Raw genomic sequence first — 20871 nt, forward strand, 5'->3', positions numbered from 1 at the left:
TACCAGGCAGTAACTCCCATTCCCCCATCTCTGGCCCCTGGCAACCCCTAATTCACTTTCTGTAACTGTTTGTTAGTTTGCCTCTAGGTTCCTCATATAAGTGGAGTACCACAGTATCCTTTTGTGTCTGACTTATTTCACATAGCTTGTTTTCTAGGTTTATCCACGTTTTAGCATGTATCAGAATTCCACTTCTTTTTTTTTATTATTTTTATTTATTTATTTTTTTTTTCAGAATTCCACTTCTTATGAATGAATAATATTCCATTTTATGTTAATACCATATTTTGTTTATCCATTCAGTTGTTAGGGGCATTCAGGTTGTTTTCACTCTTTCACCATTGTGAATACCTACTACTGTGAACCATGTACAAGTGTCTGAGTTCCTTCTTTCACTTCTTTGGGATATATACCCAGAAGCAGAATTGCTGGATAATATGCTATTTCTATGTTTAGCATTTTTAGCAACTGTCAAACTGTTTTCCACAGTAGTTGAACTATTTTTCATTCCCACCAACAAAGTACTAGGGTCCCAATTTCTCCACATCATCATCAACACTTGATATTTTCCATTGTTTGGTGATAGCCATTTTAGTATGTGGGAGGTGGTATTTCACTGTGTTTTTTTTATTTGCATTTCTTTAATGACTAAAGATGTTGAGCATATTTCACTTGCCATTAAGTATATCTTCCTTGGAGAAATGTCAATTCAAGCCCTTTGCCTGTTTTTTTTGATTGGGTTGTTTGGAGTTTTTTTGTGGTTGAGTTGTAGGGGTACCTTATATATTTTGGATATTAATCCCTTATCAGGTATATAATTTGCAAATATCTTCTCCCATTCTATGGGTTATCTTTTCACTCTTTCGATAATGTCCTTTGATGCACAAAAATTTTAAATTTTGATGAAGTCTAGTTGATCAAGGTTTTTCTTTTGTTGCCTGTGCTTTTGATGTCATATCCAAAAAAATTATTGCTAAATACAATGTCATGAAGCTTTGCCCCTTTGTTTTTTCCAAGAGTTTTATTGTTTTAACTTGTATGTTTAGTTTTCTTTTTCTACCAATTCTGAGTAATTTTTTTTTTTTTAATTTATACAAAGTGATTCTTGCCTTCAGAAAAGGAAGGGTCTGGTTCTTTTTTTTTTTTTTAATTTTATTTATGATAGACAGAGAGAGAGAGAGAGAGAGAAGCAGGCTCCATGCAGGGAGCCCGATGTGGAACTTGATCCCTGGACCCTGGGATCATGCTTTGAACCAAAGGCAGACAGTCAATTGCTGAGCCACCCAGGCATCCCAATGTTATATTTTTTAAATGTTTTATAGAATTAACCATTGAAACCATCTGGTCCATGGTTTTCCTTGTTGGGAGGTTTTTTGATTACTACTTCCATGTCTTGTTATAGATATACTTAGATTTTCTATTTCTTCATTATTCATTTGATCATGTTTCCAGGAAATTAGTTTTTTCATTTAGGTTATACAATTTGTTGGTATACAACCATTTGTAGTATTCTCTTATAATACTTTTGATTTCTGTAAAATCAGTACTAATGTCTCTACTTTCATTTCTGATTTTAGTGATTTATGTCTTCTCTCCTTTGTGAATTTAGCTAAAAGTTTGTTAATTTTGATCTTTACAAAGAATCAGCTTGTTATTTCATTGGTTTCTATTTTTCTATTATTTTTTCTTTTCTAGTCTTTATTATTTCCTTCTTTTTGCTAAGCTTTGCAGACGGTGTACTCATTTTTCCTTCCTTGATGCATAGTGTTAGGTTACTGATTTGCGATTTTTCTTCTTTCATAACATATTTACATGCATAAAATTCCCTCTTAGCACTATTTTTGCTGTATCACATGTTTGGATATGTTGTGTTTTTATTTTTGTCTAGGTATTTCCTAGTTTCCCTTGTGACTTATCCTTTGTCAGTTGTTTATGGGTATGTTAATTTCCACATATTTGTGAATTTTCCCATTTTGTATTTTTGATGTTTAGTTTCATCCCACTGTGATAAGAAAAGATATTTTTAATGATTGAGGTATTTTTAAAAAATTTATTAAGACTTGTTTTGTGACCTGACATGTGGTCTTTTCTGGAGAATGTTCCACATACACTTGAGAAGAATGTGTGTTATGCTGGTGCTGAGTGTGGTGTGTATGTGTCTGTGGGACACAACTGATTTGTATGCTTCAGGTCCTCTATTTTCTTCTTGATCTTCTCCCTGGTTTTTCTATCTACTGTGGAAAATGACGATTGAAATATCCACGTATTATTATAGAACTAGTTTTCCCTTCAATTCTGTGATATTTGCTTCATATAATTTGGGGCTCTTTATTTGGTGCATATATGTTTATAATTGTTATGTCTTGGTGAATTATTTTTAAAAATATATAAGGTCTTCCTTTATCTTTTATAACAGTTTTTTTTTTTTAAGATTTATTTATTTATTTATTCAGAGAGAGCAAGAGAGAGGCGGCAGAGACACAGGCAGAGGGAGAAGCAGGGTCCATGCAGGGAGCCCAACGTGGGACTCCATCCCGGGTGTCCAGGATCACACCCCGGGCTACAGGCGGCGCTAAACCGCTGCACCACCAGGGCTGCCCTCTTATAACAGTTTTAATCTAAAGTCTATTTTATCTAAGTAGCTTACCCAACTTTCTTGGTTACTATTTGCATGAACATCTTTTACCATCCTTTCACTTCCAATCTTTTTCCATCTTGAGACTCAAGGTGAGTCTCTCATACCCAGTATATGTTTGGATTGTTTTTTTTAAAAATCCATTCTGCCAATCTCTGCCTTTTGATTGGACAATTTAATCCATTCACATTTGAAATAATTGCTGATGAGGAATTTACTACTGCCATTTTGTCTTATTTTTATTTATTTATTTTTCATTTTGTCTTTTTAAAAATTATTATTGTTTTGCCTTATAGCTTTGTCTCTCTTCTATTAGTGCCTTATTTCTGGTCAGCTGATTTTTTGTAATGACACGTTTTGATTGCCTTCAGTATATACTCTTCTGTATATTCTATAGATTTTTTTTCTTGGGGATCCTTGGATGGCTCAGCGGTTTAGTGCTTGCCTTCAGCCCAGGGCGTGATCTTGGGAGTCCCAGGAGCGAGTCCCGCATCGGGTTCCCTGCATGGAGCCTGCTTCTCCCTCTGCCTATGTCTCTACCTCTCTCTCTCTCTCTCTGTCTCTGTGTCTCTCATGAATGAATAAATAAAATCTTAAAAAAAAAAAAAAAGATATTTTCTTTGTGGATACCATGGGGATTACATAGAACATCCTAAATTTATAAAATCTAATTTTAATGAACACCTCAACTGCATACAAAAACTATACAGTTATTTTTCCTTTAAGTTATTAATATCACAAATTGCATTTTAAAAATTTTTTATTTATTTGATAGAGAGCAGGAGAGATCACAGAGGGAGAGGATGAAAGAGAAGCAGACTTCCCACTGAGCAGGGAGCCCAACACAGGCCTTGATCCCAGGACCCTGGGATCATGACGTGAGCTGAAGACAGATGCTTTACCGACTGAGCCACACAGGTGCCCCCACAAATTACATTTTTATACACTGTGCCTAGTAACATATAATTATAATAATGATTTTTATGCATGTGTCTTTTAAGTCCTATTGAAAATAAAAAGTGGAGTTACTACCAAAATCAAAATTTTGATTTTTGTATTTGTCTGTAAATTTATCTTTATAAGAGATCTTTATACCTTCATACTGCTGTGAATTATGACTTACCATTCTATCATTTCACTGTGAGGGACTCCCTTTACCATTTGCTCCATGGTAGTATGCAGACCAGGCCCGTCCAAGGCAATGAGTGTGTGGGGACTGGGAAACAGGGATGCTCAAGGCCAAGCCCACTGCTACCTAGGGAAGGAGTGGGAGCAACTACAAAATGAATTCAGACAGTTTCAGGTTTTCTTCACTTTTCTGTGGAGAAATAAGAGCTTGCAACTTCCTAGTCGGCCATTTTGCCAAAAATACTAGTTTTTAATCTATCAAGTTGGCAACAAGAGAAATTGTTAAATTTATAGAGCAAGTTTTAGGAAACTGGCACTCTCATCAGTGTTGGTGGCTGCTGGGAGAGTAATCTGTGTGTGTCTATGTGCATATAGATGAATGTGTGTACACACATGTAAGTACATGTAAGTGTATGTATATTTGTGTATCTGTGTGTATGTATGTATATTATATATGTATCTGAAAAGACTTAATGCTGATATCATCTGACCTAGAAATTCAACTCCTAGAAACTTGGCTTAAGGAAATAATCAAAAAAAAAAAAAAAGGAAATGATCATGGGTGGAGATATTTATTGTCCATATTTCTTATACTAATGAATACTGGCAGCAGTATTTATGTTCAAGAGTAGGGGTTGGTTAAAACATGATCATTCACCAGGCAGTGAAATGGCACATACTCCCTAAAATTCATGTTGAGGAAGAATATTTCAGTGAACTTATATTTAGTTATTACTTAAAAAAATATATGAATATATAAAAATATTTGTATTTTTAAATCAAATAAGTTTTTTTTTTTTTAAATTATCTGCCCTCCCTCACTACCTTGAATCAGACCATTTAGCAGTTGCCTCCTCCTCAGTCTTTGTAATCCTGGTCCTCTTGGATTTATTCCCAATTCGCGGCTCATAGCTCCTATGGCTTTACTTAGCTAACTTTACAGAGCATTAATTACCTTCTAATTTAAGGTAGCAATTTCTTGACCTTCCATCTTTCCCGGGAACAAAGATGCTCAAAACGGATGGATTCTCAGGAAGGGAAAGAGACCATGTACCAGCCAAAGTATTACTCACTTTACAAATTCTAACTCATTCAACCCTCAGAGAGAGGAAGGCCAATTTTTACCCCATTTTTCCAATGAGAAAACTCCAGCCCTGAGAAGGTTCACTGTTGCCGGGATTGCAGAGTTGCTTATGGGTGGAGGCCAGATTTCAACCCCTGCCTTAGGCTCCTGTCTTTGCTTTGCTCTTACTCTTATTAGCAGTAGAAATAGAATAATTATTGATGTAGGAAGCAAAGACAGAAGAGAAATTATTAAATTTCCTTACTCCTGCAGCCCATGGACACATCCTCGAACCAGGCAGAGGGACCTTCCTCTAGGGAATCAGCTGCCTTGATGTGGATACTCTGCTAAGGGCAAAGACAACCTTAGCCCGACCCCAGGACCCTGTGAGTCTCCTCTAACATATAAAAGTTCCTTTAGAAACTTCCTTCATCTCTAAAGCCCCCATGATACATGTTGGCATCCCCCGCCTCAAGCATATGGCCCACCATGTCTATCTGAAGGGGCTCAGGACTCAGGTTTTATTAGATGGTAATAAATGACCTTATCCTAATCACAGCTAGCCCCCTCAGGGTCCTGGAAACTTGGCTTCCAAATTCCTTAGAGGGGCACCTGGGTAGCTCTGGGTGAAGTGGCTGCCTTCAGCTCAAGTCAGGACCCTGATCCCAGGATCGTGGGCCAGACTCCCTGCTCCATGGGGACACTGCTTGTCCCTCTTGCTGCTATTCCCCCTTGCTTGTGTTTGCTCACTCTCTGTCAAATAAGTAAATAAAATCTTAAAAAAAAAATTCCTTAGAGACTTATGCCATTCCAACTGCCTTCCAACTTGAAAGTATAAAATGGGTCCCTCCTCATGACCCTGAGCCGCTCTTTCTGCCCAGGGTGGCGACCTCATGATTTAATAAAACTACGCTTTTGTACCAAAAACGGCTCAAGAATTTTGTTGACCCTGGCTTGGAACTCTCAGGTCTTTCCCACGTCAAATATCAGTAATATCTACTAGAATACAGAAATGTGGTCAACAGTGGTTGACATTTTCCAAAGCTTTTGTTAAGCGTTTTCACTTACAAGAGCTCATTTATTTCTCAAAATTTTGTGCTGGAACAGGAACTGAGGCTCAAGCACTCCTGGGGTGCCTGTGAAACCCTCTGTAGTATCCCCAGACTCGTGGTTGTTATCGCTTCCTAACACAAGGTAAGGGATGGTCACAGTGCTCCACAGTTCTTAGGGCTGAACACAAGGGGTAACTGGCTCAGAGAGGCCGACAACTTGTGCAAGACAGCACAGCAAGGGGCAGCCAGGGTGGCTCAACGGTTTAGTGCCGCCTTCAGCCCAGGGCCTGATCCTGGAGACCCGGTATTGAGTCCCACGTCCGGCTTCCTGCATGGAGCCTGCTTGTGCCTCTGCCTCCCTCTCTCTCTCTGTGTCTCTCATGAATAAATAAATAAAATCTTAAAAAAAAAAAAAAACACAGCAAGTAATAGGTTACTGCTTGCTAATAGTCGTAACAGCGCCTTGCTCTCCTGGGTGAAGAAAAAGGCTTTTACGGAGGAAATCCAATCCTGTGGTCGGGAGGTGTCCACCTCACCTGGTCCCGCAGTTGCTTCGTGGCCCCGGGGGCAGATTTTCGCCAGGTTTGGCCCCGTCCTTCCCCCTCCAGGAATCCTGGCCTGCTGGCACCAGGGCAGGTGGGCGGTGGACGGGTCAAAGCTGCACCCAGTTGGTCTGGGTGCCAAGTCTGTGCTGCCTACCCCCACCACCAACTTCGGCCTTGGGGGGCGACAGCAGGACCCTCCCATGACCCCCTGCTACCTGAGGCCCCCCGCCCCCCACCCCCCCACCCCCTGCTGCCCCGAGCCCCCTCCCAGAGGGCCCTTGCCTCCCGTCCCGCCGCCCCGGGTCCCCTCCCAGAGCGCCCCCTCCCCTGCGCCCCCGGCCCTCCTCCCCGCGCCCCCGGCCCCTTCCCCGAGCGCGGCACCCCCCAGCACCCCCGGGCCCCCTTCCCAAGCCCCAGGCCCCCTCCCCGCCGGCCCCGGCCCCGTCCCGAGCGCGGCCCCCTCCCCGCGCCCCTGGCCCCCCTCCCGCCGCCGCGGCCCCCTCCCCGCGCCCCCGCAGCCCAGAGCGGCCCGGGCGGGCGGCCGTGGCCGGCGTGAGGCCCCTCCCCGGCGGAGGCGCTCGGGTGGAGGAAGCGGAGGCGGCGGCAGCGCCGAGACCTCGCTGCGCTGATGGCGTCTCCCGGGTGAGTGCGGCGCTCGGGCCGCGCCGGAGAGGGGGAGAGGGGGAGAGGGGGCCGCGGCCGCGGGGAGGGGGCTCCGGTGCAGGTGCGAGCGCCGGCGGCCTTCCGCGGCCTTCCGCGGCCTTCCGCGTCCCCCGCCCGCGGGCCAGCGGCCGTCCCAGGCCCTCCCGCGGACCTTGGGCGGGCGCAGCTGGGCAGGGCAGGGGGGGGCGGGGGGGCGCGGGCCTCCCGGTGGGGGCCCAGGTCGGGGTTGGCGGGGAGGTGGGGAGGGCGTGCATGGCCCCGGGGCCTGGGAGCGCCCCCCCCCCCCCCCCCCCCCCGTGCAGCTGCTTCCCGCTGGCTCGGTGGGGGCGGGCGCTGGGCTGGCCCGCGGGGCGCAGCCGAGGGGCCCCGAAGGTCGTGGCTGAGTCCTGGGGGCGCGGGCGGGCCGAGCGGGCCCTGCTGGGGTGGCAGCCCCTGTTCTGACATCACCGCCTGGCCTTGCCTCGCTGCTAAAACGCTTTTTCTCTCCGGAAACATGGTGACACACACCAACTGTAATTTTTGAAAAAATCCTGACGAAATAAAACCTCAGCCATTAATTACAATTAGTTTCTGCCTCCATAGTCTAACTAGTCGTGAAAGCTGGACACGACAACCCAGTACCTTCACAGAGGAGGAAAATTAGTCTCAAGGTCATTGCTTTAGTTGGTGAAATTCTTAAGGTGACGACTGTCCACATTCAGAGGGTCTTAGGCCCAGTGGCAGTGACAGCAGTCCCTCGGGGGTAGAGGTGCTGTCAGGCCGGTGACAGGTGAACTGTCCCTGCCCGAGGCCTGCAGGGAGCCTTGGATTTGCTGGCAGGGCAGCCGAGTCATGGGCACTCTCCAGCTACCTGCTGGCCTTCCTGCTTTGGGGAGCTTTGGTGACACAGTAGCTAGTACTTTGAGCTCATAAATAGGCTAAACACCTGGCCCATCCCTCAGAAGGCCGGTTGGATTGAACCAGAGTTCAAGGTCCCACCATGTCCCTGCCCCTCTTGTCAGATAACAGTGAGGTGGGGTGGCCTGCCAGCAGCAGCGTGATGTCCAGGCCTGTGTGGGGCTGCCGTGAGGCCTTTCCAACCTGATGGCACATTTGGTGTCCAGACGCACCCCTTTGTAGGCCTGGGTCAGAGGTGGACTTAACTGTGGGCTGGTGTGGCGTCCCTGTGGGGGAGGCAGTAGCATAGATTTGATTCCATACTCTCGTGAGTGACCCGATGAGTCTGCAGGGAGCGCTAACCTGTAATGTTCTGATGCATACTCCTTGGAAAGCTGAGGCCCCGAAACTTTCAGCATCCTTTGCTGGATTTCATAGAGCTATGCACTGTGGCTCGTTAGTATGGTGCATATGCACTGGGAACAGTCCACGCCTCCAGATTAACCTCGAGGTGTCTATTCTACAGGTTTCACTGGTAGGGAGAGTCCACCCAGGAAGACCTGACTTCCGGGGACTTTCTGGCCTGGCTTGGTCAGCTGACCAGCAGAGACCCCGCCTGCTGGACTCGGTACCGTGGGAACAAGCCCAGAGCTTCAGGGCCGATGTGGGAAGGGACCTCTTATTCCTGCTGGGCTATGGAATGTATGGAGGGGCCTCTGACTCTGGTGTTCTTTCCTCAGCGAATCACTGTAAGACCCCTGGGAAGGAAAGAGGAGGCCCTGATGGATGTGCTGGGGATTATGCAGAAGGGAATGGCCAGAAGCAAGGCAACAGAGGAAAAGACACATTTGGGATGAGCCACAGCCCAGTGAGTTTGGGGCTATGTAGAGACAAGGATGCTGGGTCAGGCTGTGGGACCTGGCCTCATCTGTGGGCTCACTGAGGGACGGTCCACATGACAGCAGTGTGGAGGGCACAGGACAGATGGAGCTTGGGGACCTGCCTCCATCCACTCCCTCCTGCGGGCCTCACGGCTTGTCTCTGCACTCACAGCTGGTGGCTTTGCCATCAGCGCCCCTTGGGCTCTGTCCTCCATCTGTGCTGATCCCAGCACGTGTTCTCTGCCAGACAGCATCCCTTCCTGTAGCATCCCTTCCTGTGGCCTTAGATGTCGTCTAAGTCACAGGTTCTTAGCCTGGGGTCCATGGTTCACTGGTGGGTGTCTGGAGTCCATGTGTTCCCTGAAATCAGTGCGTGCATTGCTGGGACCAGGTCTCTAGCCTCGCTGTCCACAGCCCGTTTCTAAGGGGCTCTACCCCAGCAGCACACCCACCTGGAGGGCAGCAAGCCTGGATTACTTGGGCTAAATAAATATATGTTTCAGGTTTTTGTTTTTAAAGATTTATTTATTTATTTACTGAGTGAGATATGGGGGGGGGGGATAAGCAGGGGTGAGGGACAGAGGGAGATGGAGAAGCAGACTCCCCACTGAGCTGGGAGCCCCACACGGGGCTCAATCTGGGGACCCTGAGATCACGCCCTGAGCCAAAGGCAGATGCTGAACCAATTGAGCCACCCAGGTGCCCGCTAGTTTTCAGATTGTTAATGGTAGATAATTCAAAAAACCAAAAATCCTAAAACAAAATGAAAATCAAATGTAATCTGAATTTCCATAGATCACCACTTTTACAATTTTGGTGTATTTTTAATTAGGCTATATTTAATTAGGCTGTGATTCTTATCAGAGAGATGGCCTTCCAGATACAACTGGGGTGCCCCCCCCACCTCACTAGGCAAGCATCCTGACATTGTCCTTTGCGTTTACATGTTATGTTTGTTCTTTGCTCTGTCCCCTCAGCCCAATTTTCTTTTTATTGTGGTAGATCATATATAACAAGATTTGCTATCTGGCCCATGTACTGGCTCTGTTTTTACTTGACTGCTCTCATATAGTCCTGCAGCTTGTGTTGTTCACCTGGCAGTATGGTGTACACTTCTCCCCGTGTCAGAACCAGATCGGGTCTACCTGAATTTTAGCGTTTATATGATATTGTGCAGCATGGTCATGTTATATAGATAAGGGGTTTCCGGTTCTCCCTGTAGGATAATGCTGCACATTGCATCTCCCCCTGGACATGCAGAAGTGTTTTTCTAGAGTAGATTCACAGAATTGGACGTTGTGGTCAGAGGACCTGTATTTTATTTTATTTTATTTTATTTTATTTTATTTTATTTTATTTTATTTTATTTTATTTTATGTATTTTTTAAAATATTTTTTATTTATTCATGAGAGACACAGAGAGAAAGGCAGAGACATAGGCAGAGGGAGAAGTAGGCTCCATGCAGGGAGTCCAATGTGGGACTCGATCCCCAGACCCCAGGATAATGCCCTGAGCCAAAGGCAGACGCTCACCCATTGAGCCACCCGGTCGTCCCTATTTTATTTTATTTTTAAAGATTTTATTTATTCATGAGAGACACAGAGAGAGCCAGAGACACAGGCAGAGGGAGAAGGAGGCTCCCTACAGAGAGCCCGATGTGGGACTCGATCCCGGGATCCAGGGTCATGCCCTGAGCTGAAGGCAGATGCTCAACCGCTGAGCCACCCAGGCGTTCCGAAGGCCTGTCTTTTTTTTTTTTTAATTTTTTAAATTTTTATTTATTTATGATAGTCACACAGAGAGAGAGAGAGGGAGGCAGAGACACAGGCAGAGGGAGAAGCAGGCTCCATGCACCGGGAGCCTGACGTGGGATTCGATCCCGGGTCTCCAGGATCGCGCCCTGGGCCAAAGGCAGGCGCCAAACCGCTGCGCCACCCAGGGATCCCCCTGAAGGCCTGTCTTTTTAAGTTGATCCTCCTGAAGTGTCCTCATGAGCCGTGGAACTGCCTTCCCCTTCCACCGCTGGACTTCAGGGGTCTCTGTGCCTCCCAGTAGATGACATGAGACTTTAAAATTTCTGCCTGTGTGATGCAATCATCGAGGTAGGAACTAGGAAGCGACGGGCATCTTCACTGGCCGAGTCTTTAAAGATAGAAACTCCCTGCCTGGCCTGTGAACATGTTGCCAGTCTCCGTCAAGCGCAGGGAAGAGCCTCTTACCCAGAACCACCAGTGTCCGGGGTCGGGGGGGGGGAAGTGTCTTTTATTTATTTATTTATTTTGAAGGATTTTATTTATTTAATAAATAAAAGGGCAAGAGACACAGCAAGAGAGGCAGAGACCCAGGCAGAGGGAGAAGCAGGCTCCATGCAGGGAGCCCGATGCGGGACTCGATCCCGGGACCCCGGGGTCCCGCCCTGAGCCCAAGGCAGACGCTCCACTGCTGAGCCCCGCAGGCGCCCCCGGAGTTGTTCTTTTAAATGTACATTCTGCCCGCTTCTCAGAAGAGTGTCGTCGGGCCCCCTCCACCTGCCTTTGCCTGTGTTAACCTAGGCAATTGTCCCCACCGTCCTGACAGACCAGGGAACCGAGGCTCAGCTACACCGTTTAAGTAAAAACCTGATGCAAAATCGCCCCACTAGTGTCGCCTGCAGTCGCTTGCAGTCTAGTTCCCGAGGCACAAACAAAAGTCTTGGTTCTATGTTTCATCCCGCAGAGCACGTGTGGCATGTCTGGCTGCTCTGGACGCAGCGGGAGCAGGGATGTGCTCACGAGGCTCAGTGGGGAGGAAGCGGCTCGACCAGAACGGCTGTGGCTTGGCTGCCCGTTTTACAAAAGAGGCCCGAGAGTGGCAGTGGCTCAGAAGCCCCTGTGGCTAAGTGATAGGCTCCCACTTGGGGCCCTGCTTCCAGAACCACCTGCCTGGCAAGGAGGCCTCAGGTTCTGGTGCTGGGTCGGCTGCTGTGTTGTGATGTTTCAGGTGATTCTCAGTTGCCTTCTTAAAAATAAGTAACACACCTGCGGTTTGCATTTCACAAGGCCTACAAGAGCCTTTGGGGGGGATGCAGGTGTGTCCCGCCCAGGGCAGAGGAGACCTATGGACTCCTTGTTTTGTTTTAAACACTAAAGTGTGTTTGGGTGATGTCCTTTCTCACTTTTGTTTCTCTTTGGATTCTTGGCTTTTTCTCACGCTTTGTAGTTCCTTGTATGTGGAAAAAACCAGCCCTTTGTGTCACAAACACATTTCCCCAGTCCATCGTTTGCCTTGTGACTTTATGAAGCCTTCCCGACTTGGAGTTTTTTTTTTTTTTTTTTTAAGATTTTGTTTATTTATTTGAGAGAGAGCATAAGCAGGGGGAGCAGCAGAGGGAGAGGGAGAAACAGACTCCCCTCGAAGCAGGGAGCCTGATGTGGGGCTCAATCCCGGACCCTGAGATCATGACCTGAGCTGAAGGCAGAGGCTTCACCTACTGAGCCCCCTAGGCGCCCCTCCAACTTTGGGTTTTAAGGCTTTAATATTTCCTTTCAGTGCATTTTTTGTTTCATTTTCCAGTTTATTTATTTTTTTATTTTTTTAAATTTTTTATTTATTTATGATAGTCACACAGAGAGAGAGAGAGATAGAGAGGCAGAGGGAGAAGCAGGCTCCACGCACTGGGAGCCCGACGTGGGATTCGATCCCGGGTCTTCAGGATCGCGCCCTGGGCCAAAGGCAGGCGCTAAACCGCTGCGCCACCCAGGGATCCCTCATTTTCCAGTTTAAATCTTAAATGTAGTTGATACTCATTTTGGAGAAGGGAATGGTCAGGATTTGCTGTTACTCTTCCAGGTTCTCAGGCCTGAATGACCCCAGACACTCTAAGCTCCCAGGGCAGGGGTGAAGTTCCTGGCCGGTGGGGGTTTGTCCCCAGGCCCCCCATGACTGGGCTGTCCTCTCACCCACCGGGCCTGCAGCCTTCATTTCTGGTGGCTGGTCCTGTGGTTTCCTCTCTGGTGGGCTTTGTCCTCTTTTATTACTGTTCTTTTTCAGAATTTCCCTGATTGTCATTATAAACATTTCTCCATAGAATCAGTTTATCTGTTTTTTTACCTAGATGCTAGTTTAGCAAGTATTGACTTAAAAGGCACATTAAGGGGATCCCTGGGTGGCGCAGCGGTTTGGCGCCTGCCTTTGGCCCAGGGCGCGATCCTGGAGACCCGGGATCGAATCCCACGTCGGGCTCCTGGTGCATGGAGCCTGCTTCTCCCTCTGCCTGTGTCTCTGCCTCTCTGTCTCTCAGGAATAAATAAATAAAATCTTTAAAAAAGATAAGTCACATTAAGCCTTGTTTTCTCAGTTAGGACCTGCCTTTTCGTTTGTTCAAATCTTTTGTATTCTTTAGTATTTAAAAATTCTCATACGGACGCCGCATGTTCATATTCTTAATCTCTCTCTTGTTGATATGGCTGGTGGGTAAGAGTTTTCCCCTCTTATCTCTACCCTTCTGCTTGTCTACAGCGTAGCAGTTGGGTTTTGATTTTTATTTGCAAATAGATCTGGAAAACTGCCGGCCACAGTGAGAGAATTCAGGAAGGTGGGAAGACATGAAGAGTTTCTTTACCACTGGTCCCAGGCCAGCCTCGTAGTGCCAGCCTGCTGAGGTCTGTGCAGCCCTGCTCTCCCGCAGCCTTCCTGTCAGCCTGTCCGTCTGTCCATCTTCTCACACACCTCACCACCACCTAGGTCTGACCTGTGTCACCCCTCCTCTGTTCGCAGCAGCAGACAGGCACGGCCCCTGCAGTCAGAGCACGGTCCAGAGTGTGTCCTGTCCACTCTCTGCCCAGAGGTAGCTGCTGCCCTGGGGCCCCCGCCACCCTGGCCCCCGCTGCCCCGGGGCCCCCGCCTGCCCTTCTACCCACAGCTCCCTGCAACCCAGTGCAGGCCCTGTCCATCTTCCTTTTTTTTTTTTTTTTTAAGATTTATTTATTTATTCATGAGAGACATAGACTGAGAGAGAGAGGCAGAGACATAGGCAGAGGGAAAAGCAGGCTCCTCACAGGGAGCCTAATGTGGGACTCGATCCTGGATCCCAGGATCATGACCTGAGCTGAAGGCAGGCGCCCAACCACTGAGCCACCCAGGTGTCCCCCTGTCCATCTTCCAGCGCACCCTCAACATAAAACTTTGAGAAGTGTGACTTGCTGATCTCGCTGAGCTAGGAGCAGGGATAGTGGATATTTGGGTCCCAATCTCCGAGGGAAGTTCCCAGCAGTAATTAAGTGTGAGGGTAGATCCCGGACAACCTGGCCCCATAGGAACTGGCTTCCCAGCTATGAATATCTCTCTGCACCCTCGTGGCGGCCTGAGCAGATGTGCAGGGCAGGGCTGGGCTGGCAGCCGAAGCTCATAGGTCCGTACATGTGTGATTTGTGGGGTGTGACCAGCTCTTGAGTAAGCTGCCAGAGGATCTGGGCTTTAGGGCTGCTTCTTCCTGCTGGGGGACCCGCGTGGCAGGCACCCAGGACAGAGCCTTGCTGTGTCACACACCGTGTCTCTCCTGTTAACATTCGTTTTTTTTTTTTTTAAAGATTTTATTTATTCATGAGAGACACAGAGAGAGAGGCAGAGACACAGGCAGAGGGAGAAGCAGGCTCCACACAGGGAGCCCAATGTGGGATTCGATCCTGGAACTCCAGGATCACACCCTGGGCCGAAGGCAGGCACTAAACCACTGAGCCACCCGGGCTGCTGTCCCAGGAACATTCTTAGCTTGGGATGTGGCGCTGACAGTGGGCCCAGGGCCCGCGGAGGTGGCAGGAGCAGCAGCTAGGACAGTTGCCTGCCATGTGCCTGTGCAGCTCCCCTGCCCTGGGAGAGCGCCAGGTGCCCAAGAGCCGGAAGGCAGCAAAGGGCCTGTCCGTCATGCTCCCCGCACGCTCCAGCACAGTTTGGGGACTTCACTGCCAGGCTGCACAGTGCTGGCCTCTTTCCTGTGTCATCACATCCTGCGTCCAGTCGTGTTGCCCCAGCCCCACCTCCATGCCACACGATGGAGCCTGGTCACCCATGTTTTCTCAGTCCCTGCCACTGCATGGTGAGACCCTGCAAAGGTGGGACAGCCTCTGGTTCGGGCTTGGATATTGTCAGAGGTTGAATCGTGTCCCCTCCCAAACATATATTGAAGTCCTAACCCTAGTCCCTGTGAGTGGACCATTTTTGGAAACAGGCTTCTTGCCTGTGATTAGTTAAAATGGGGTCCTACTGGGTTCAGAGGGCCCTCATCCAGTGAGTGGTGTCTTTACGGGAAACACAGAAGAGACATACCAGGAGAAGGCCATGTGCAGACAGCGGCAGGAGTCACACAGGCCACGTCTGTCTCCTGGGGACATTGTCACAAAGTGCCACAGGCTGGGTGGCATGATGAAGAGGACATATCCTCTCTCAGCTCTGGATGCTGGGAGTCTTCAACGGGGGTGCCTTCCGGAGGCTCTGTGGGAGGGTGTCCCCCCCCACCTGCCTCCCTCCTGGCATCTGGTGGCTGCTGGTAATCCCGGGCTTGTGGACACGGCAACACCACTGTCCCTGTGTTCTTCTCCCTGCGAATGTGTCCACGCCATCCTCTTCCAGCCATACCACCTGCTGGGTCAGGGACCCACCCTTCCTGGTGTGACCTGGTCGTCCTTTAACTAATTTCATCTGCAAAGACCTTATTTCTTAATAAGGCCACGTGCACCGTGCTGAGGTTAGGACTTGAACATATCTTTTTTGGGGGAGACATTTCAACCCACAACATACACCACGCTGGGTTAAAAAGGTTTATTACTAGTTTAATGAGGCTTTCTGGGCAGCAGTTGGCTTTGGGTTTTGTTTCAGGGGTGGTGATGGGCCGAGGGGTCCAGCCAGTGCCAGAGGAAGGCATCTCCGGGCTTTCTTGTCCGCTGGCCCAGGTGCAGGCCAGGAGGGGAAGGCAGGTCTCAAAAGCTGTCAGCATCAAACAGCAAGCACTGAATCAGACTTTTTGCTATTGAGAGCAATTACTAATACGTTGTCGGCTGTGTTAGGGTGAGTAACGCACCTCTGTGTATCCAACATCCTCTTGTTCCTTATGGTTTTCTCTTTTGTCTTGTTTTACTGGCACCACCTGGTCAAGGAGCTGGGTTTCTGGGTGGAGCTCGCCCTGCTTTGGGTTCTGGGCATTGAGGGACCCTGTCTGAGGAGTGGGCGTCCCTGGGGTGGGCAGGGATCTCTGGTGTCAGAGCAGGTCAGCGAGCATTGAAGGCTGTGCTGTCTGGAGTCAGAAACTCCAGGTGTTAAGTAGAAAAGTTCTGCAGATCCATCTGCTGGGCATTTGGAAAAAGGGAGGAAAGGGATGAGGGAAGCGTGCGTGGCCACGTCGCCTCGGAGAGACGGCCAGCGAGGCAGCCAGCGCTGGTTTGTCTGGGGCCTCACTGTGCTGCGAGACTCAAAGGGAGCAAACCGGAATATCTGCTTCCCGCCTTAGTGAGGAGGAGCCACTGGTGCACTGGGTTCCTGGGGCCGCGGTTCAGGTCACCCTTGTCTGAGTCATGTCAGCCCACCTTGGGCCTCTATGCTCTCAGCTCCGGCAGGGCCTGAGCTGGGTCCCATGTTGGGGACCCCAATGGGGCCTCAGGAGAAGCAGAGCCCTTGGGTTGGATCCGGCCTCACAGAAGCAGCAGGAGCCACAGCAAAGTGGATAGATGACGTGGCGACAGGATTCGTTCATTTGTTGAGGACTTCTCAAAAGGGCAAAGGTATTTTCTTGATACTTTTCTGGATTTTATCTTGTCTTATGGGGAACCAGAAGAAGATAGTAATGCTATTAGTAACTTTCCAAACCTGCTTTGCAGAAAGCCCCCCTTGTCTATGTCTGGGCCTCGGGGACGCAGTGGGGTCCCACTGTCTTGGCCGCAGGACGCCTAGTAGGGCTCTTGCTCAGAACAGGGCTATACTTGGAATTGGCAGATGGGCTGGTTTTTATGATTCTTGTAGTTACGAACTATAATATAAGTCACCTAAAATCTGAGTTGTAAAGAGAGTGAGCCCAAGGGGGACCGGGAGACTCCTCTGTGGGTCAAGCTGTGTTTGCTGGCTGGTGGGGGGAGCAGATCTTGGGGTATTGTTTCCGCTTTGCAGATTGGGGGCTTCCGTTTGCCTGTCAGGGTGTCGTCACGAGGCTCACAGGCCAGGCAACTTCATCAGCAGATGCTAGTTTCTCACCGTCCTCGCCATCTGGACATCCTGGTGGCAGCTTGGTCGGCTTTGGGTTCTCCTGAGGCCTCCCTCCTGGGCTTGTCGACAGCTGCCCTCTCACTGTGTGCTCATGTGGCCGCTTCCGTGCAACTGCAGAAAGAGCCAGCTCCCCGGCATCTCATCCTGTAGGACACTGGTCCTTCAGAGAGGAGCCCCACTCTTAGGACCTTGTTTCACTGCGATCACCCCCGAGATGGTCTTCTCACCCCGATACTAATGTTGGGGGTTCCCCCCCACAGAGAATTCAGACACACCAGCAGGGGTCTGACCCCATCCACCTGGACAGCATCAATCCCACAGGTTTGGAGTTCAGTCCCCACCCTCAGCCCCACTTGAGACGCCTCAGGCCAGGGCCATTGCTATGCTTGTGACTGACAGGCTGTAGATTGGGGGTCCCATGAACCCTCCTCGGGTTCAGGGAATGTGCTGGAACGGCTCATGGAACTCAGGGAAATATTTTATGTACCAGATGATCCATTTCCTATAAAGGATGTACTTCAGGAAGAGCCAGATGGAGGTGGTACACAAGGCAACGTGTGCAGAAGGGGCAGGGAGCCTCCAGGCCCCCTCAAGCCTGCCTTCCCCAGATCTTGTGCTCACCAACCTGGAGGCTCTCAGAGACCTGTCCCTCTGGGGTGTATGGGGGCTTCATTACACAGGCATGCTTGGGTGACTCATTGGTTGTCGGTGATTGGTTCAGCCTTCAGCCCCTCTCCCCTCCCTGGACTGGAACTTTCCACCCTGTGGGCACACGGAGGGTTCCCCAGGCAACCTACCCCCCATCCTTAGGAGCTCCATGCCAGAAAGGGAGATGAAGACCAGTGGGGTTGGGGCCCAGGTCAGGCTGTGTGGGTGTTGAAAGTGGGGCGTGAAGGAGAAAGTAAGAGGCAAAGCTGAGCTGTCGTTTTCCCCCAGGTTGGGCTCTGCCTGCAGCTTGCAGCGCTGTGTTGACAATGGTGAGGGGCAGGATTCCATGCACGTTTTCACAAACTGGCACAGGTCCAGGTCATCTACATGTGGCCTGCTTTCCTGTGTGGGAAGGAGTGGGTTGGGGTTCAGCTCCTGCCCTGGGAGCCCGTCTTCCGTGGGAGGAGCCTGGCCCCCCAGATCCTAGGCGCCGTGTGTGCATGGCCGCTGCCAGGCCAGGCCTGCTTCTACTAGGGACTAGTTTTAACCTGTTGCGGTGGTGTCTGTTTTTAAGGTTACTTTCTTTTCCTTACTACAAAAGCGATGAAAACTTATTTTTTTGTCAGCATCAGGGTCCGAGCATTGCTTAGTGCCCAGTGACCACTGTGGCTACCAGGACTCTTCACAGAGGGCAGAGGACAAGACACCCAGAGAATGTGTCGGAAGAGCAACTGGGGGTTCTGGAGTTTCCTCTGGGAGGGTGGATTTGATGTGTTTTGCTGGAGAATTGAGGGGAGCTGGATTGCTCTGTGTGTGGGGTCCTTGCACAGAGCTCAATGTCTATGTGCTGTTGGTAGAGGCTGCAGGGACTCTGGTCTTCTTGGGGACCCTCATGTCTTAACTCTGACCCAGACCCTGCTCGCCTCATCATTTTTATAGGTCTTTTATCCTTTTTAAATCAATATATAATTCTGCTTAAAGAAATTCAAATAAGACAAAATAAATTCATGTCCCTGCCACCCAGTGGGAAGTAACCACTATTAAAGTTTTACATTTTTTAGTGAAATAATTTGTACCTAGAGCTAAATTATAAAAATAAAAGGCCCCTTATCCCAAGTCTGCTTTTCAGTGTTTGCACTCACTTACATTCTCATTTCGCATTCCCTCTGTCTCTGTTTGTGTTTCTGTCCCCTCAAAGACACTCGTGTGTCATGTCCCTCTTAACCACTAGAGAGTATGTTGCACACATTGCCGTGTCCACATCCGCCAGTGTTCTCCTACGTGGCACCCACGGCCCAGTTCTGCCCGTGGGCCCCAAGGTGTCCCCTTCCAGTGTGGGATCCGTGCGGGCTCAGGTGTGGGGCCACCTGAGTCTGGAACACTTCCCTCACCTTGCACTTTGAGATACTGCAGTCCTCCCTCCCCGCACCTCCATGTAGCTGCATTTTGCATTTGTCCCTGTGATCCGCCCAGGGCCAAGTGATGGCTGTACCCTCTCTCAGGTGGGACAAGTGGGGCGCGTGGTGACCTCCTGCCCCACCCGCCCGCTGACTGGAGCCCTCAGGGGTCTGTGCTATAAGTACCAGGTCTTTCCTTCCTGGCATCCGAGAAGCAGTCTGCGAGGAGCGATGTTGAAACTGGGCAGACATCTTGCTCCCTATCAACATTTTCTTCTCAAGAGCTGGCATTTTTTGGTGTTTCTGGCTTGAACCAATGTTCCCTGAGGTTGAGGTGGTTGCAGAACGATACAGCGCTCCTACCCTTCAGATGGTTGTAAGCAAGAGCCCTCTACCCGCCCTCCCCGTTTGCTTATATATTACCCATATGGACTCATTCATTCCTAAATCTTAGTGGTTTTTCACTCATCACTGTATGTGTTAAGTCCATGCTCAGATTGCCCGGGCTTGCCAGCTGGCTCCTGAGTTCGGAGCGCTTCCTTATTTTCTGAAATAAGACACTCCGACTCCTCTTGTTCTTTCCCTGCTGTGGCCCTGGCATCAGCCATCTCTCCAAGGAGACCTGGTGTCCTTTAGTACAGAACGATATTACAGGGTGTGCTCAGTGCTGCTAGATAGTATCTTTGCTTTTTGTGCCTCTCAGTGGCCAGAGCTAGGAAAGGTAGGCATATAGACAGAAGCATGCATGTACACAGGCCCACAGCATGCGTGTGGATATCATGTGTTCATGCTACACCTCTGGTTCCAGTGTGCGCACCGGCCAGGGGAGGAGCAGAGGCAGAGGGAGAAGCAGGCTCCCTGCTGAGCCTGCTTCTGGGGATGGGGGGCTCTCCATCCAGGACCCTGGGATCACGATCTGAGCCGAAGGCAGACACACAACCGACCAGCCACCCAGGCGCCCCACTTTTTTCCATATTTGTATGTCCCTTCTTCAACAATAGAACTCTGGCTCCCGACAAAAGCAACACATTTACTCATTCTTATAATAAACCTAAAATAGTTTATTCTTAAATGGACTACATTTACCAAATCTACTTAAAAGAATTCAGGATCACCCCTCCCTGCCCATACTGTTAACTTTTGATGAACATTCTTCTAGATCTCCTTATATACCTGTAGATAAATACATAAATACACTCAATTTCACTAAAACTAATATTCCTACTGTAAATATGAATATTCATATATTTCCTCCCATTAGCATATACATCATTAACATCACTCCATAACATCATTCAACATCATTTTGTCCACAGAACGAGATCCATACAATGTTTTCTGGTAACTACAGAATGAGCCTGTACCATACTTTTCTGTAATTGGACTTTGATTTTAAAAGGCATCCAGTTTTTCGCTATTATATTTAAGCTGGCATCAACATCTTTATAACTAAATCTTAATTATTTCCTTAGGCTAGAAGTGGAATTACTGGTCAAAGGGTATGTATATTTTTATGTCTTTTTGAATGACGATTTACACTCTGGCCTGCAGTCGTGGAGAGCGCTTCTCGGCGCTTCTCGGTGGTGGCTGCACACTAGAACCATCCAGGGTACTCTGGAAAGCAACGACACCCTGGCCCAACCCCCAGGTCTGGTTTCGCTGGCCTGGGGTGTGGCCAGGATTGGTAGTTTTTAAAGGCTCCCTAAGAGATGATTCTGATATGCAGCCAACTTGATAAGTAGATTTAAATTGT

At 49.0% G+C, this 20871-nt stretch overlaps 1 protein-coding gene across 18 annotated transcripts in view; it reads left to right on the forward strand.

Annotated features, from left to right (window-relative positions):
• The window catches only part of URGCP (upregulator of cell proliferation), a 53244-nt gene that overhangs the window by 20546 nt on the left and 11827 nt on the right, over positions 1 to 20871 (forward strand). For 5 of the 18 annotated variants that reach the window (XM_055335410.1, XM_055335408.1, XM_055335411.1 and 2 more), the window contains 3 exons: positions 3411 to 3553; positions 5100 to 5212; positions 20591 to 20617. The exons of 1 other annotated variant lie outside the window; for it this stretch is intronic. Coding sequence is in view for 6 of the 17 variants with exons in the window: in XM_055335400.1 (XP_055191375.1) it covers positions 8749 to 8830; positions 18348 to 18476; positions 20590 to 20617 (239 nt within the window). In the remaining 11 variants the exon portion in view is untranslated. Of the gene's footprint in view, positions 1 to 3410; positions 3554 to 5099; positions 5213 to 6919; positions 7066 to 8488; positions 8591 to 8702; positions 8831 to 15696; positions 15886 to 16421; positions 16596 to 18347; positions 18477 to 20589; positions 20618 to 20871 lie in introns of those variants that run through there. 12 more of the 18 variants (XM_055335400.1, XM_055335402.1, XM_055335419.1 and 9 more) reach the window with 9 other exon arrangements.

This window comes from Nyctereutes procyonoides, unplaced genomic scaffold (assembly GCF_905146905.1).
Source record: "Nyctereutes procyonoides isolate TBG_1078 unplaced genomic scaffold, NYPRO_anot_genome, whole genome shotgun sequence".
Classification (NCBI taxonomy): Eukaryota; Metazoa; Chordata; class Mammalia; order Carnivora; family Canidae; genus Nyctereutes; species Nyctereutes procyonoides.